Genomic DNA, 17,396 nt, shown 5'->3' on the forward strand with positions numbered 1-17,396 from the left:
AGATTCATTTGTATTTTGCTTCTTTCTTTCTCATTGCTGTATTATGAGGTTGTAAGGCTTCTCCGCCTTCGGTAGTTACCGAGAAGGAGTGTTTTCATAATGGAGGGTGCGTGAGTGTGTGGATCCTTGGATTAGTCACCTCTTGTGAGGTGGATACCAAGTAAAATCCATTTGTTAGCATTATTGTAGTGTTTCTTGTATTTCCGCTGCACATCTTTGAAGAAACAAGCAACGTCAAGCGCGAAGATCGCACCGAGCTATTCACCCCTCTCTAATTACATTTTGGTCCTAACAATAAGATGGCACTAGCACCACCAACCTAGCACCATTCACATGTACTAATTTCTACAAATTAATACTAAATTATATTAGTTTCTACCGATCAATATGTAGTATTAACCCTAGTACCAATTATGAGATAATTGTAAAGAGCTCATTTTGTATCATATATCATTATTAATAAAAGGCAAAGTTTGTTATTATATTTATTTCAGTTCAGTACCGATTGAATAAATATAGTAATGTCCTTGGGTAGTAGGTTCTTATCTAGAGTATATCAATTGGTTGAATTGATAGTGAGATATTATATAAAATACTATTCTTAACTGTTCATAGTCGAGTATTAATATACAAGGGCAATATTAATGCGTTGAGACTAGCATGTAGGTCAACGGATGACTTGATCTCACAAGTCATGGATATGAGATATCAGGTTGACACATGGGTATATATTAGAGAATATATACTGAATGACCCACCATGAGAATATTTCATGGATCGTCGTATGAGTGTCATAAACATTCTCATGTGACTATTGGTATGAATAGTCTTTAGACCTGAAGTCACTACGGTTCCCTACATAAGGAGTTGTATACTTTGGTATCGTCAAACGTCACCCGTAACAGAGTAGACTATAAAGTCGATCACTGGGTATGTAATAAATTATGTGGAGGGATGTGAGTGATGTAGATGAGATCTATCCCTTCCATATGACAGAAGTGATATCTGTGGATCTCTTGATTAGTAGGACATAAGAAAGCATGACCATGCGTAAATGAATAAATATGAGATATTGAGTTCATTTGTTTAAGTCTACTTGGAGATCAAGAAACACAAAGATTGATAAGAGGATGACACGGTCTATGCCTCATTGATCAATCTATATATAAAAGATAGAGGGACCAAGTCATACAAGATGATAGCTACAGACAGGTTAGGTCGGATCTCGACTTTCTCGTCACTTCGGTAACAATGATGCCTTGTTAGATGTCACTCATTGTTTATGTATTGTAAATGTTGATTTGGGTACATTGTCAACGTTACGAGAGCCTATAGAGTCACACACAAAGAATAAGTTGATATGGAGATGGGTTCATGTGATGAATCAATGGATTAAGTGTAATCCGAATTTAACTCATTAAGTTAGACTCAAAGGGATCCAATTGTTGGATTGAGTTCAATTGCATAGGAATCAATGGGTTAGACTCATTGGGTGAACTTGAGTTCACAAAGGAAGTTGAATGGTCAAAATTCAACCATTGGATTGAATGGTTGATTTTGAGCCATTGGATTAGAAGATGAAAGGGTGGAGACTCTTGGTATACCATGAGATGATTATATAAATCATTTTGGAAGTAATTTTCATTAGAGGTGAATGTGAAGAGACCCTTGGCATTCTTCTTCTTCCTTCTTTCTCCTCTTGGTCGAAATCACCATTGTGGTTGCTAACACAACCTTGTGATTTCTTCTCCATCTTATTTTGTTTGTGAGACAAGCAAAGACAATGCTTGTTCGTGTGGATACCGTAGAGGCGTGGACGCTTAAACGCGCTGAGATATGCATCTAAAGAAAGGTTGCTGTCAGGATTGCGAAAGACACGCAACAAAGGTATAATCTTATCATGTAGCTTAGTATAGATTATGAATAGAAAATGTTTCTTCCCTTCGCATGAATTTTTTGGATAAAAGGATCTAGTAATTTTTCTATTGCGTTTTCGTGTCTTTGGCGCGCTAGATCCCAACACAATACCATGATGATTTATGAACCAAGTGCTAGTTTCTACGAACTGAGTAATGGTTTCTACAAAACAGTAACATTTGATAATGATTTTTACAAACTAACATCAAGATGGATGATGTCAATCGATGGATGATGCCGGTTTGATGGTGTCAATACCATCTTAATATTGATTTGTAGAAACTAGCACCACATTAGTATTGATTTTTATATGCAATCAAAGATGAAAGAAAAGAGCTCAATTGTGACGTACTATAAGAGAAATTTCCTCTAGTAAAAAATGAACTTAAGAATGATAATTTTCTGGATGAATCTTTATTAATGTTTTTCGATTATCTTAATGATCGATAAAATTTGTTTATGAAATCAGCCTAATAACCTTTAAAATTAATCGATTCACAGATCTAAATAACTGAATTATTAAAAAAAATAATAAAATTATTATATGTAAATTTTGATCACGTCAGATGTCCTCACTCACGTCAGATGTCCCACAGGAAGATGTCAAGGTGTGAGAGAGAGTGCGCGCGCTTACCATTATAATAAATTTATATCATTGTTACGTAATAACACAACTTATTCTGCCATAAAACAGCAAAGCAGACATAACCTCAGTTGAGAAGAGAGATCGTATGGCCTTTGAGCTGCTTGCACTCTAGTCGAATGATTCAATAAGCTAGGCATCTTTGTGGCAAGTAGGCGCATATCTGATTCATTCGAAAGGAATCGGTATGCCTTGTTTCTTGTTCACGATTGCCATTGCAAGATACCGAGTTCCCATACTGATGGATGTCAGCTCATTAGGACCGTCCCAAAATGGAGCTTCTCCGTTTCCTACAAGGAGCCAAAAACCATTTCTCAGAGATTCTGCTTGTTCTTCGGTGCAGCTCTAAAGAAGGTTTCGACACGAAAGTTTATCCCAAGAGAACCTAAGAACTGGGCTGGGTTATCGGACCATGAACTGATACTCGATCTGCAATAACACCAAAGCAGTTAGGAAACGTATAATAAGATTATGGCAAGAATGTAATGCAAACAGCTGATACTTCTTTGGCAGAGTGCCTTATCGATTCAAAATCAACATGAGCACTTAGATTAGCTGAACCGGGATCATCTAATACCTCCACAAATTCGTGCTTACGAATTGCCTGCATAGGCGACAAAAGTAAACAGATTCAAGAATTTGATATTCAATTAAAACAACTAAACAATCAAGTCTATGTGCCAACTACTTTCAGTTTCAAAATCAGAAAATTTGACCTGCAGACTATCAGAGATAAGTCCATCATATCTTGGATTTCTTCCCTAAAAGAATTAGACAAAATCAACAAAAGAAGATTACAAAAATAGGAGGTAAAAAGCCAACCAATGTTAAAGCACTGAGTTTTGAATCTGCTGCAAAGCACACATACTGCACTAACTAGTTCAAGAATTAATGGAAAGGAAGATTATACAAGTTGTTATAAGGTAGGTAAATCAAATTACAAAGTGTATGAACTAGGATCAGCCAAGGACTAATCAAATTCAGTCAAGGAAATGAAGAAACTCGTGATGTCCCAAGCAATTATAGAATCATGTTCTTTGACTTTTGAAATTCAGTACCATATAGCATGCAGTACAAACAATTCAAGAGGAGATTTGAAGAGGTAGCTTGTAAATGTAATAGGTTGCTGCTACAAAAAAAAAATTGATTTAAACATCATGTAGATTGATAGTGTCTTTGAATAACCACAGTTCAAAGTAACAATGAAAATTGCAGCACGTAAAATTCAATATTGTGCACTAATTAATCTGAAGTCGGTCAGTATCATACATCCTGATGGAACCTGTTCCAGAGTGGGATGCCATGAAATTGGACTGCCAGACACATAGTGATCGTTCTTTTGGAGCTGTTGTCGTCATTAGTTGTTTCATCCGTGCACTTCAAAGCATTGTATTGGACCTCCTGTAAGACAGGACTGCAATCCACCATGTGAATGTTAAGAGCTTTAGTAAAATTTGAAAACTTTGAAGATCCCTGCAAGAAAATTCTTATATTTATATTGCTTGATGATAATAAAGAGTTATACCAGCTAGAAGAAAGATAAGCAGAATACTTTCTTACACACAGAAGATCGGCCATGAGGGTAGGGTCCCCTGTCCTGGCCCAGTTCAACAAGATTCACAATTCCAGGTTGACCCATCTGCTCCCAAATACACAGTCCAAACACCCACCATCAGCAGAAACAAAATACTTCTGAAAATGAAGAGAAGTATAATATATATATTATTGCCACAAAGGTTGTTACTCAAAGCTAGCAACTATATTTTGGCCATGCGCCAAAGGGCAAACTAAAAGAGAGAATAGTGGATAAATGGCTGGAAATGTTTCAACCAGTACATGGCAATCCTAAATGACACATGGTGGATGGAGCACACAAATTCTAAATCACTTATCAGATGCATGGCTTCTTCCAGGAGAAACAAATACAAAAGTAAAGGAACACCCAAAGAAGGTAGCTCATCTCAGCTCAAAGTAAGACCTTGTTGTGATCCTTGCAACACCAACGTTGACACTCTGCAAAATTCTAATCTTGTTTCCCATTTTCTTCCAATTATCATTTATTTCTCTGTCTTACTCAAGCTACATCCATTAAGCAATAGATGAAGTTAGCAATGTCCTCCTTCATGCCTATTCTATAACTGATGGAATGTGCTAAAGGCTGCTCGGGATAAATGGGCCAGCACTGTGGTACAGAGATTTGAGACCAATAACGTGCCCAAAGAGAGCATCTAAAATGCTGATCAGAATGGAACAGCCTTACTGAAAAGTCAGTAGTTAACTGAAGATCAAGCATCAATAGCAATTATGGTGATCTAGGGCAACGACACCTACAACTGACTCGAATTGAGAGGTTGTGCGACAAACCATTGAAATGATAGATCCCTGTGTCAATAACTCTATATTATCTAAACAATCTTACAAGTGATCCTCTAAAAAAAATAGAATCAAATAAATTGATGCAAGGAGTTGGTGTGTCAGGAGTATACCTACTAAAGGAAAGCAGGCATGCCACTATGACAATTACAATAAATACATTTCATATTCCTCAGAACAATTAAGTAAAGTAGATAAAAAGAGGTTGAAGTTGGAAGATTTTTATTGCTAAATGTACATAAATTATGTATGAACTAATTTTGACAAAAAGATCAGTGTAAGATTAGGCAAGGCTCAAACAACAACAGAATATGGAGTTGGCAGGTTTACATAAGGGGATTTAAACAAGAAACTTTTAGTAAGTACAACACAGGGAACTCGATCAGCGTATCTATATTTGAACCCCATAAAATTAATTTAATAAATATGATATAGCACATTAGTTTTATTTGCATGAATATACAAGATAATCAATGTATTCTCATGTCTTAACAATTAAAAAAAAAAGGCAGCCCGGTGCACAAAGCTCCCACCATACGGGGTCCCGGGGAAGGATCCATTGTACTCAGTCTTACCTTGCATTTTGCAAGAGGCTATTTCCATGATTCAAAATCAAACTTTAATCACATGTTTTTTTTACTAAATAATAATTTTAAATTGAGATGAAAATGTATCAGTCATCGTCATAAAAATACCTCCCCAAACATCTGACTGACAGCAGGGGAAGTAATAAAGTCACCCCCAACTCCAAAAGCATCTCTAAAAAAAAAAGGGCAACCCAGTGCACGAAGCTCTGGTCATACAAGGTCCCGGGGAAGAATCCATTGTACGTAGTCTTACCCTGCTTCTTACAAGAGGTTGTTTCCAGGATTCGAACTCGTGACCTTTTGGTCACATGCCAACAACTTTACAGTTGCGCCAAAGCTCCCCTTCCTCCAAAAGCATCTCTATTGATGCAAAAACCTGATTGTGGATTAGTTAAAACTTCTTCCATGTACTCAGCAACAGAAATAAGGCATCCATGTACGGAACTATCAAACATAAATGACAAAGCTTTAGTTAAAGAACAATATTCTTGCATTTAATCAAAATCATATGCTCAAACATACTGAGGTTACAATGGAACGGCAAAACTTAAAATTCATTTGCAGATTTCACAGGTAAAAGACAAATGAATAAAATGCTAGGTATAAGGGGAGTCTTCAATGTGGAGTTAGAAACCTAAACTAGTTTATTCAATGAATTGTGTATCAATTTCAATCTGTAGATGGCCACCTAAGTTACTGCAAAATTCATTCTTGATACAACTATATTTGATTCACCTAAGTTGAGACTTCACTGAGAAGACGAATATCTATGGCTTCAAGCAGATACATAATCCTCTCATAAAGGCAGTCTAGTAAAAAAGCAATCATTCCATGAAACTTGAGTAAAGTGTCCCTGAAGGATTGAATAAGGTTGTGATAGCACAAGAAAAAGGTTGACATTGAAGGAATATATATTCAAAGTTCCTTTATGAAGAGCATAATTCAAACCAATCTAGTATTCACTAAGTCATGATTTCATATAGGTTGGTAGCCTCGTGATTTCATGTAGATTGGTAGCCTCATTCTGTTTGAGATAACTAAGGCCAATCTAAAACCCTCCTACTCTCGTTGTTGAGTGAATCCAAGAATGAAATAAGAGAATGCAGAAAAAAAGAATATTGAACTACCTTTATAATACTCTTTAGATGCTTAACGAGATTGGAATCCGTAGATGACTCGTGTAGATGCTCTTCATTTCAGAAGGTCAAGGAATAAAATTGGAACTGAAATGAGAAATATGGAAGTAAAAACCCAATTGTCATTTGCCAGAAAAAAAAAGCACAAAACTGTAAACAAAACAGAATCAGTTGACGCACCTGGAGGACTGTATAACCCCGAGCGGTCGACTGATATTGAGGCCGCCGGTTAGATATTTTCGGAGTTATCTCGGCTCTCTTCTTCCGGCAACACAGGAGGGTTTGAAGTGTCAGAGAACGAGGAAGAAAGAAGCGAATGAGAAAGGAAGTGAAGCAACGCTGCGGCGAGGGCCTCTTCCTTCTCGCAGGAATCCATTGGAGAGGAGAGGTGAAGCTCGAGAAAGCGTCCTCCGAAACATGGAGAGGGGGAGGTACACAAACTCGCGGCGTCGGAGCCCGACGAGCAGTTAGAGCGTCCGCCGACGGTAGATGCGAGTTGTGTCTCAAATCGGCATTTAAAAGGGCCGGAATTGAACAAGGCCTGTTTATATATGGGCTGTTCTTATGTCTATACGGAACGGAATACTTGACTATACAAATAGATTTCAAATTTTGCAATTTTAGACAAATTCATGAGGACGGAATTGCGGACACGAGGATGATTCATTTTGTTTAGACTCTTAATTTGAGTAGATCCTACTTATTTAAAGATGAAGTATATCCAAATCAAGAGTCCTCGTGTAATAGATTATCCCCTGGTCCACAATTTGCGGACTAGAAGATCCCTACTGAATTCGAGGACGGATCCTCTTGTCCATAAATTGCGGACTAGAGGATGGTCTATTTTTTTAGACTCTTGATTTGGATGGACCCCACCTATTTAAAGGTGAAGTCTATCCAAATAAAGAGTCCTCATGCAATGGACCATCCTCTGGTCCACAATTTGCGGACCAGAAGATCCCTACAAAATTCGAGGACGGATCCTCTGGTCCGCAATTGCGGACCAAAGGATGATCCATTTTTTTAGACCTTTGATTTGGCTGGACCCCACCTATTTAAAGGTGAAGTCTATCCAAATCAAGAGTTATCATGCTAATGGATCATCCCCTGGTCCACAATTTGGGACCAGAAGATCCCTACTAAATCGAGGACGGATCTTCTAGTCTGCAAATTACGAACCAGAAGATGATCCACTATTTTAGACCCTTGATTTGGATGGGCCCCGCATATTTAAAGGTGAAGTCTATCCAGATCAAAAGTCTTTATGCAATGAACCATCCCTTGGTCCACAATTTGCGGATCCGAAGATCCCTACTGAATTCGAGGACGGATTCTCTGGTCGGCAAATTACAGACCAGAGGATGGTCCACTTTTTTAGACCCTTGATTTGGATGGACTCCACCTATTTAAAGGTGAAGTCTATCGAAATCAAGAATCCTCATGTAATAGACCATCCCCTGATCCATAATTTGCGGACAAAAAGATCCCTACTGAATTCGAGGACGGATCCTCTCACCACGTTGCTCGTCCCAGAATTATTGTGGTGTAAAATTGGTATTTAAGGATATAGGTATAAGCAAGAAAAAATCAATAAATATAAACTCTAATTTCATGTCATTTTAAGTTCTTAAGGTCCATTGACGGGTTTTAATTAGTTGTAAGTAAAATTAGTAGATAGATCTAGAGAATTTAGAATAATATGAAATCATCTAATTCTCTTGATTATATCTATGTCTTCAAACATTAATTTGATATACTATATTGAGCAATGATTTTTTTAAAATAATTAAATTTTCCGGACACATTCATATTTTAAAAATCAATCCTCTCTTAATATAGTAGGTTAAATTAATGTTTGAGAACATGAATATAATCAATAGAACTAAATGAATACATAGAATATGGTTATATGTCATTCTAAACTCTCTAAGTCTACCGGACAATTTTAATCGATTTTAGGCAAAATTAGTAGATAGATCTAGAGAACTCGGAATGACATTAAATCATATTCCATGTGTTTGTCTAATTATTCTAATTATATTTATGCTCTCAAACATCAATTTGATACAATATATTAAAAGAAATAATTTTTTCAGCATGAATTTGAGTTTTAGTACTAGATGAACATATAGAATATGATTTATGTCATTCTGAGCTCTTTAAGATTTTGATCGATTTCTGACGAAATTGCTAGATAAATCTACAGAGCTTGAAATTGCATGAAATTATGTTAAATGTGTTTGTTTAATTCTCTTAATTATATTTATGTCTTCAAATATCAATTTGATATACTATATTTAGAGTAGTAATTTTTAAAAAACACATTTATATTAAAAAAATCATTTCTCTCAATATAGTGTATAGTGTGTCGATTTGATGTTTAAGAGTATAAATATAATCAGAAAAATTAGATGAGTACATAATAGTTGATTCTATGTCATTCTAAATTCTCTAGGTCCATCGATTTCAACCAAAATCGGTTGATGAATATAAAAAACTTGACATGGAACTATGTCTTATATGTTTGTTTAATTCTACTGATTACATCTATACCCTCAAATATTAATTTGATACATTATAATTAGATCAGTAATTATTTAAACTCAAATTAGACTTTTTTTTTTTATCAATTGTTGTCTTGTAACAATTGATTTGGAATACTATTCAGCTGCACATGGTCTCGAATCGATTGAGCAATCGATTCAGATTAAATTATTATTTTTTAAATAGGTATTTTTTTTAAAAAAATTAATTTAAGTTTATTTTTTTTTGTTTCTTATTATATTATATCAAATTGATATTGAAGAGTATATATAAATATACTCATGAGAATTAGATGAACATATAAAATATACGATTACATATCATTTCGAGTTCTTTAAGTTGATTTTGATAGAAATCGATCAATGAATCTAAATAATTCAAAATAATATGTAATTAGATTTTATGTATTTATCTAACTTTTTTTTATTATATATTCGTCTAATTCTCTTTATTAAAAAAATTATATATTTAAAAAAAATAACCTTAATCTATTGGGTAAATACGTTATTTTTTACCCCTTCGCAGTAAAATATGTATGAGATATGTAATTTGATCGACGTGATTTAACTCAACTTTCCAACGCTATACTTTGACGCTAATTATTCCTGAGCTGTGCTCGTGTTATAAAGTTAGTTTGTTTTTATTTATTTACAAATAATATTAGTTTATATTTATATAATTTTTTAAGAGAAAATCACAGGAATATATATATTTTTTAAATTTATATCATAGAAACCACGTTCTTCTTTTAAATTTTATCAAAATAATAATTTAAATATATGCATTTATCCTCATAGTTAAACTATTAGATACATTTTTATGCACAGGCCGATCTCCAAAATTAGACAAATCAGGTTTTTTTTTTTAATATATTCATATTTAAAAATTTATTACTCCTAATATAGTATAAATTGATATTTAAAAACAGGTATATAATTAAATAAATACATATAATTTATTTTCATATAATTTGAGTTATTTAAATTTATTAATTGATTTTTATAAGTTTTATATATTTATCTAGTTCTCACAAATTTCTACCATAGGAAGTCTTGGGGAAGAATCTATTATACACAATTTTATTATGCTTTTTGTAAGAGATTATTTTCAGAATTCGAACTTGTGACAATAACTTTATAATTTACCACGATGTAATATAGTAATTAATTGGGTTAAATATGGAGAGGTAACAGGAGTATGGAAGGAGTATGGAGTATAATTTTTAAACTTAAATACGGGATTTAGATATTCTAAAATTTTATTTACATGGTTCAATAGTTTATCAGAAAATTTAAAACAGATGGCTCGAACCGGCCTTGGCACTACTCAATCGGGCCGTAATTTTCCGGTCGACTAATGTTACGGGTCATGTACGGCAAGCTCCTTGACGGACCGGACCGGTTCCAAGTCTAAACCCTAAATCATCCCGGCATTTTGACATACGGACAGCACGGCGACCCAGTTGCCTTTTCTGTCAACGTCACCTGCAACACTCGACGTAATAAAAGCAGTTTGAAGCAGCCCACGGAATTGAAAGCCTCGCCATGGCACCTGGTTTTCCTTATACACACCTCGTTAAAAATGGTATGGTATTCGTATCCTCAATCTCCACCTCCATCCGCCACTACAATACTTCCCTTTTTTCCGCCCGTGACGGTTTGCTGCCAATACTTCCCTTTTCGCATCCCAATTCCGCCGGAGGAGGAGAAAGAGATCCCTTTTCACCCTCTTCTCTTTTGAGGAATCGAAAGTGAATACCTTTGGCAACTTTATGTGTGTTTTGTGCATAAACCTCCGTCTCCGATCCACCCAAACGCGGGCTGTTCACGTTTGTTCCAGTTTTCGCGCTGTGGCATTCCGTGACCCCGTAAAGTTCGGCTTTTGATCGCGTCCGGGGTTTCGGAGGAGGCTGTGCCAGTGGCAGAAAAATCCGACGCTGGCTCCGATGCCGAGTGCCGTGCAGAGGCTGTTTGATACCTGCAAGGAGGTGTTTGCTGATGTCGGATCAGGGGCCGTCCCGTCGCCGGCTGATGTGGAGCGCCTTCGATCCGCCCTGGGTACTGTTCTTATATCCACCACGAGAGATTAATAGATCATAAAAAATTTCACTGTTCCTGGTTTACTTTGAATTATGGTTTTTCTCACACGGTTTGCTTGCTTATTGAGTTCTTTGATGATCGTCTGCCAATGTGATTAATAGCTTACTTTTACTGTCTCTACGTCAAGATGCATATACTAATAGCTAGAGAAGATATCATTTATTGCTTAATTTCCAAGTCTTGAATAATATATTTAAACAGATCGTAAAAGTCAAGGTTCTTGCTGACTGTGATTATGATTGCTGATCTTAGCTAATACTTAAAATTAACAATGACAGATGAATAACAGGAGTTAAGGGATTTTGTTATTACTGTTTTTTTCTTGTATAGACAAGTTCAAACCTAACACATCAACTAGTGAGTAAGAGCCAACTGAAGCTCCTTTAATGACCCAAATGAGTAGCTCATGGTTTTTCAACCTTTTTTTCCTCATTGGCAGTGATGCTTTTGTCGAATTCTCTGGTTGATTGTCTATGATATCATGGGTACGCTGTGTTTATTAAGGAATGACACAAGGCATTGGATTTATGCTGATGTAGCCAATTTTACTTTGACTATATATTTTGAAAAAAACATGCATTCATTGGGATACTTCAGTTAGTTTCTTGGATTGCCTTCAGGATTGTTTAGGAATTTGATGGAGTTCTGATTATTTGTCTTCTCCTGCAGATACTTTAAAGCCACAAGATGTTGGTCTAAGTCGCAACCTACCCCTTTTCAAGCATGCCTCAACAAATAGACCTCCTGCTGTAACATATTTGCACCTTTCCGCATTCCCCAATTTTTCGGTATCTTAATTTCTTCACATTGTACCACATGGCGCATTTGATTATAAACACCACCTGGTTTGTGTTAGTTCTTCCTAATTGCTACCTGTCATTCTGCAGATTGGTATTTTTTGCCTCCCACGAACAGCAGTCATCCCGCTACATAATCACCCGGGCATGACTGTTTTTAGTAAAATTCTTGTTGGTTCCATGCATATTAAGTCCTACGATTGGGTTACTGATCCTCAGAGTCCCAACGAAAAAATCATGTCCCCAAGTGGTGTGTGCTCTGTCGGAATGTTCAGTTAGTACTAAGTACCTAGCAAGCATAAGCCTCTCCGACTTGTTTTGATGATTTTGACTAGTTGTTGCTCGGGAAATCTGCAGGTGCATGCTTGGCAAAGGTGAACACTGATGCCGTCTTCAAGGCACCTTGTGAGACATCCGTTTTATACCCTACTACTGGGGGTAACATACATCGTTTCACTGCAGTGACCCCTTGTGCAGTTCTTGATGTCCTTGGACCACCATACAATGACAATGAAGGAAGAGCCTGCACTTATTACAAAGAGCACGCATACTTGAGTTTTCCTGGTATTTGCTCTTCTCTTGTTGGCAATAAGCTTTAGTCAATTTACTGTCCTATAGTTTCACTACTAAATTATAAAAATATGCAATAAAGCTAACAGTACAGAAAAAGAAAAGGAAAAGGAGATCGTTTGTCTGTTTATTATCCAAATTTATTTATTCTTTGAGTTGTTTGCAATGAAAGCTTCTTCAGATATTTACCTCTTACCCAGATAATCTTGGAAAGGTTTTATTATTTTTCAATGCAAGTAGATAATCTGAATCAGAAATTGTTTTGGTTTTTGGTCGCTCTAAACCTTCAGAAGACCCATCTCATGTTGAGCATCTATGCGCATGGCTTATAAGCTTTCTTTCCTAAAGGAATAAATATTAGTTTCTGATTGTCATTCCAGTCTAACAGATTTAGCAGATGTGGTCTCACTAGCTGCCTTTTTAGTTGCTGCAGTTCTAGGGGCAGGCGATGGTGACTACGTGTGGCTGGAAGCTATGGCGAGTGAACCCGAAGAACTCGTCGTACGCGGTAGCCAATACACAGGACCAGAAATTGTAGACTGCTGACCTCTTAAAATGCCATGATGCTGCAAATTTTGCAGAAAAGCAAACAAGACTCGCTGGGTTGCATGTAGATACACAGAAAGCAAAGGAATTTGAGGCAATAAAAGGGACATGAGTAAGGGTGCCTTCTCTATTCAAAAAGTCTTTGGTTTCTTCGATAGATCTTGAACATAAAAACACATCCACAATGTGCCTTCAAGTTTGTTTATAGCCAATTTGCTTTTATATAGAATTTCTCCATTCGCCTTTTCGATACTGAGTAGCGGACAGTCCTGGGAATTTAAGATTAGTTTGCTACTGCCATTTTGGCATAGCCATTGATTTTAACAGGAGGAGTTCTATTTCTCTAATCACTTGTATCCATGACATATTTCATGGTTTCTAAAACAACCAAGTGTGGTGCTAGAAATGTAGATTGTTATGTGCAGAATTCAGGTCATATCAACAAAAAAAACACACTGAAGTTGAATTGCAGCCCTGAGATGATCTTCCATTAAGTCTCTTCCCCAATGAATTAGCCATCAGAGTTTGGCAGATGACGAGCTTGATGCTGCACAGCCGCTGGTTGCGGAGCATGATGGTTATGGACACCCTCATATGTGGTTATCACAAAGCTTGAATCATCTTGGTGTCGCTCGACTCTCTTCTTCACATTGCATCCGATACTTGAGCACCGATAGTAGTTCCTGTCTCACATTACAGTACGCCTCATAAATCAGGTAGATGATGCAAAATCTGATCAAACTCATTCAAAAAGTAATCATTTTGATAATTTATTCCTTTTCCTTCAGTTACAGTCAAATATTATTGAGCTTTGATTTGTTAGAGGAGTTAAAATAGATCCTTCAGAATTTTATTATGTGGATTCAAATATTACTTCAGTTATGGAGACATGCCCTTAAACATGAGATGTTAGTTAAGATAGTCATCGGTTGGATTAGTTAGAGATGACAAGGATCAATGATTTGCATGGGCGGCAGTTGAGCAAGCTTAGAAGAGTTGAGACAATTTAGAGCATCACTTGTAGGGTTCGAGATCGAGCAATGGAATAGTATATTGTCAAAGTAAAAACTTTAGAAGAGAGGGATATCATCTACAAGATCTATAGCTCTGTTCTTGCATGAGTTAATAACTTTATGATATTTGATTCTGAGAATTATCGAATGTTATCAAAGAGTTCTTTTACCTCGGATTTGGACTACTTTTAACCTTCTTCTTCCCATACTTCCTCCACCTGTATCCATCATCTAGCAACTCAATCTCAGACTTTGTAATGAACCCGACTTTTGCGAGAGTGTTCTTCATGGAAGATGATGAACTTCCTGCATTCCTGATCCTGCTCGAACAAACACATATTGAATCAAGATAGAGTAGCAAAGCTTTGACATACTGAACACTTGCTTCTTATTCTCGATGCCGCCGCAGTCAAGCTCCTGAGCAGGGGGTTCTGGTTCTTCTGCGACTTGATCAGCGAAGGCCAGGAAATCGTCGACCTCGAACAGCATCATGTCGTCGGGCTGATTCATTGAAGAAGAGGAGTGGTAGAGAGTTGACTGATCTCCTCCTCCACAGGGAGAATCTTCAGGCTTTCTTTTTATCCTTTGCCTTGAAACCTTCAGTTGAGGCAAAGACTTTGGTTGACTTGTGTGAGTCCATATCGTTCATTCCAATTTCCACGGGGATGTGAACTACATTGAAATGACCCGGTGCTTTGCATCTCTCCAGCATTGCTGCCTTCTTCCTAAGCCATCTCTATCGGTTTTTTTTAACTAAAATTATTATATAAAAATTATTAAAATATTTTTATTAATTTGATTAAAATTATTTAAACTTCATCAAAATCATTTTATATTTTAAAATGTTCAAAATCATTTAAAAATAATTATAGCAATAACTAAAATAATATTACATTAATTGTTACATAATTATTATATAACTCTTACCCATTATAGCAGTCAGCAGTAATTGTTATATAATAACGTTGCAACGGCGGTAACAATGTGAAATTAAGAATATTTTTGAAATAAAATATATGGAGGAGTATTCATTAAATGTAGAGGCCTTTTGATTTTTATCCTAATTTATTTTAATCGGTCGGTTTCTTGCCCAAAGGTAGAGCTATTTGACCGGTCTACTTGTGGTGGGGCATACCGGCCTATCAAAAATCTACCATCTAAGAGGTCGGGGCTGGTTGGCTAACCTGATGGATTGAGAAATCTTTAATACAATCTAATCCAAGATGGGTTACATATTGGGTGGATTAGCTTATATATATATATATATATATATATATATTTATTGATTCGGTAGTAAGGTCGGGGGACCCTTTTGGTGGCGAGCCAATGACACGTGGATGTAAGAAGTCAAAAGGGTCAGCATGAGGTACGGCTGATCGGAGAGGGGGTTGGTCGACGGGCCGAACGTGTCCGAGCGGAATCAAAGATAACCCGATGGGGAGTCGAGTTTCCGACGCTCATGGTGAACAGGGTCGCCGGGCCGAGCGGGCAGACCGCTCGGCCGAGGCGTAAAGCATCAAGACAGTGTAGGAACAGTCTCAGCCGAGCACGCGATGGAGTGAAATCTTCCCGGTCGGATCGATACCTACGCCCGGTCAGACCACTGATGGCCGAGCGGATGGACGGTCGGCTCGAGGAAAGAAGAGACAAGGACAAGGGGACATTGGGGAACATCTTCTGACAACAGGCATGTTCGACGACCAAGCCATACACAGAATCCCATGACGGAAGGTTCTGCTGTCCCATCAAAGATGTGCTCGGACTGTAGCAGTATGGTGTCAGACATGCTCCTCTGGTAAGCCCATACTAAGGTATAGTAAAGGATACGTGTACACCTCGGTAAGTGTGCATAAGCTTCCCTACAGCTCTATATAAGAGCCCTCAGACTTCACCGGAGGTACGCAATCACGCAATCACGCAATCTCTCATATTCGGAGCCACTTCATCATTTTCCTCTTGCCTGACTTGAGCGTCGGAGGGTCGACGTCGGGAACCCCTTCCCAGCCCGACTTCTTTGCAGGTTCGTCGGAGATCCATACGGCCGGTCAGAGCTCCACGTCACCAGTTCGGAGAGCGCCACGTGCCCAGCGTCCATCGACTCATCGTTCGGACAAGATCAAATTGGCACCGTCTGTGGGAACGCACCTGCATCCGAGCGGAAAAGACGGACGACAGCTGGATCGACCATGGAGCGCAAATCATCTCCAGCCATACCGAGCTGGGTGAGAGGTGCGCCGATGTAATTCATTTTATGTATGTCTTGGTCGCCTATGTCCTTGTAATGCAGGAAGCAAAGTGATAAAACGCATTTGGCCCCGTGCCGCTCGGCGAGGCATATATCATCCGTGTTGAAATTAGCCTTAAAGACCGTCGAGCTCCGACGTTAAATATCGAGAGTCGAACCGGCGACTATAAACCCTCCGGCCGGAAGACCGTCGAGCTCCGACGTTAAATATCGAGAGTTGAACCGGCGACTATAAACCCTCCGGCCGGAAGACCTTCGAGCTCTGACGTTAAATATCGAGAGTCGAACCGGCGACTATAAACCCTCCGGCCGGAAGACCGTCGAGCTCCGACGTTAAATATCGAGAGTCGTACCGGCGACTATAAACCCTCCGGCCGGAAGACCGTCGAGCTCCGACGTTAAATATCGAGAGTCGTACCGGCGACTATAAACCCTCCGGCCGGAAGACCGTCGAGCTCCGACGTTAAATATCGAGAGTCGAACCGGCGACTATAAACCCTCCGGTCGGAAGGACCGTCGAGCTCCAACGTTAAATATCGAGATTCGAACCGGCGACTATAAACCCTCCGGTCGGAAGAACCGTCGAGCTCCGACGTTAAATATCGAGAGTCGAACCGGCGACTATAAACCCTCCGGTCGGAAGAACCGTCGAGCTCTGACGTTAAATATCGAGAATCAAACCGGCGACTATAAACCCTCCGGTCGGAAGACCGTCGAGCTCCGACGTTAAACATCGAGAGTCGTACCGGCGACTATAAACCCTCCGACCGGACGAAGATAATAAAGAGGTCGGCTTGCGAGTCGTTTGGCCGATCGGCCAAGTAACCAAAGGTACTTCGTGAACATTTATCGGGAATCCCATTTAAAGAAGTGGGGGCGTTCAGACAAGCGGCCCGGTTATGTAGAATACTACGTGAAACGCTTAA

At 38.1% G+C, this 17,396-nt stretch overlaps 3 protein-coding genes across 34 annotated transcripts; 1 reads left to right on the forward strand and 2 right to left on the reverse strand.

The window, feature by feature from the left end:
- Positions 1-2,483: 2,483 nt before the first annotated feature.
- Positions 2,484-7,163, reverse strand: LOC122046223. 30 transcript variants are annotated; one of them, XM_042606827.1, is made up of 9 exons: positions 6,837-7,163; positions 6,648-6,743; positions 5,774-5,964; positions 4,121-4,199; positions 3,830-3,974; positions 3,277-3,321; positions 3,138-3,164; positions 2,946-2,989; positions 2,484-2,850 (listed from the first exon to the last, which is right to left on the reverse strand). In XM_042606827.1, the coding sequence occupies exons 5-9, from the start codon at positions 3,928-3,930 to the stop codon at positions 2,729-2,731; spliced, it is 339 nt and encodes a 112-aa protein (XP_042462761.1). In that variant the 5' UTR covers positions 3,931-3,974; positions 4,121-4,199; positions 5,774-5,964; positions 6,648-6,743; positions 6,837-7,163; the 3' UTR covers positions 2,484-2,728. The 30 variants fall into 30 exon arrangements, 21 of the variants coding, with proteins under 21 accessions (XP_042462761.1, XP_042462762.1, XP_042462757.1 ...); XM_042606828.1 differs by lacking the exon at positions 5,774-5,964; XM_042606823.1 differs by lacking the exon at positions 5,774-5,964 and having other exon boundaries at positions 3,830-4,033; positions 4,113-4,199.
- Positions 7,164-10,730: 3,567 nt separating this feature from the next.
- LOC122046227 (plant cysteine oxidase 2-like) lies at positions 10,731-13,776 on the forward strand. Of its 3 annotated transcripts, XR_006130204.1 has the most exons (6): positions 10,731-11,257; positions 11,969-12,087; positions 12,187-12,346; positions 12,454-12,660; positions 13,091-13,324; positions 13,638-13,776. XR_006130204.1 is itself a non-coding variant. In XM_042606831.1 (5 exons), exons 1-5 carry the CDS (start codon positions 11,146-11,148, stop codon positions 13,210-13,212), a joined length of 711 nt encoding a protein of 236 aa, XP_042462765.1. In that variant the 5' UTR covers positions 10,731-11,145; the 3' UTR covers positions 13,213-13,651. The 3 variants fall into 3 exon arrangements, 2 of the variants coding, with proteins under 2 accessions (XP_042462765.1, XP_042462763.1); XM_042606831.1 differs by having other exon boundaries at positions 13,100-13,651; XM_042606829.1 differs by having other exon boundaries at positions 10,732-11,257; positions 13,091-13,651.
- Positions 13,724-14,738, reverse strand: LOC122046228 (probable WRKY transcription factor 43). The gene is made up of 3 exons (XM_042606832.1): positions 14,611-14,738; positions 14,396-14,545; positions 13,724-13,895 (listed from the first exon to the last, which is right to left on the reverse strand). Exons 1-3 carry the CDS (start codon positions 14,733-14,735, stop codon positions 13,724-13,726), a joined length of 447 nt encoding a protein of 148 aa, XP_042462766.1. The 5' UTR covers positions 14,736-14,738.
- Between the last annotated feature and the right edge of the window lie 2,658 nt (positions 14,739-17,396).

Source organism: Zingiber officinale, chromosome 2B, assembly GCF_018446385.1.
Source record: "Zingiber officinale cultivar Zhangliang chromosome 2B, Zo_v1.1, whole genome shotgun sequence".
Lineage (NCBI taxonomy): Eukaryota > Viridiplantae > Streptophyta > Magnoliopsida > Zingiberales > Zingiberaceae > Zingiber > Zingiber officinale.

Coding starts and splice junctions, on each gene's coding strand:
- LOC122046223 (XM_042606808.1), bottom strand. CDS start 4,138: ATGGCCGATCTTCTGTGTGTAAGAAAGTATTCTGCTTATCTTTCTTCT. Junction 3,322..3,829: donor GGAACAGGTTCCATCAGGAT/GTATGATACTGA, acceptor TAATTCTTTTAG/GGAAGAAATCCAAGATATGA. Junction 3,165..3,276: donor TTATCTCTGATAGTCTGCAG/GTCAAATTTTCT, acceptor TCGCCTATGCAG/GCAATTCGTAAGCACGAATT.
- LOC122046227 (XM_042606829.1), top strand. CDS start 11,146: ATGCCGAGTGCCGTGCAGAGGCTGTTTGATACCTGCAAGGAGGTGTTT. Junction 12,088..12,186: donor CCGCATTCCCCAATTTTTCG/GTATCTTAATTT, acceptor GTCATTCTGCAG/ATTGGTATTTTTTGCCTCCC. Junction 12,347..12,453: donor AAAAATCATGTCCCCAAGTG/GTGTGTGCTCTG, acceptor GGAAATCTGCAG/GTGCATGCTTGGCAAAGGTG.
- LOC122046228 (XM_042606832.1), bottom strand. CDS start 14,735: ATGAATCAGCCCGACGACATGATGCTGTTCGAGGTCGACGATTTCCTG. Junction 14,546..14,610: donor GGCGGCATCGAGAATAAGAA/GCAAGTGTTCAG, acceptor TTGTTCGAGCAG/GATCAGGAATGCAGGAAGTT. Junction 13,896..14,395: donor AAAAGTAGTCCAAATCCGAG/GTAAAAGAACTC, acceptor AATGTGAGACAG/GAACTACTATCGGTGCTCAA.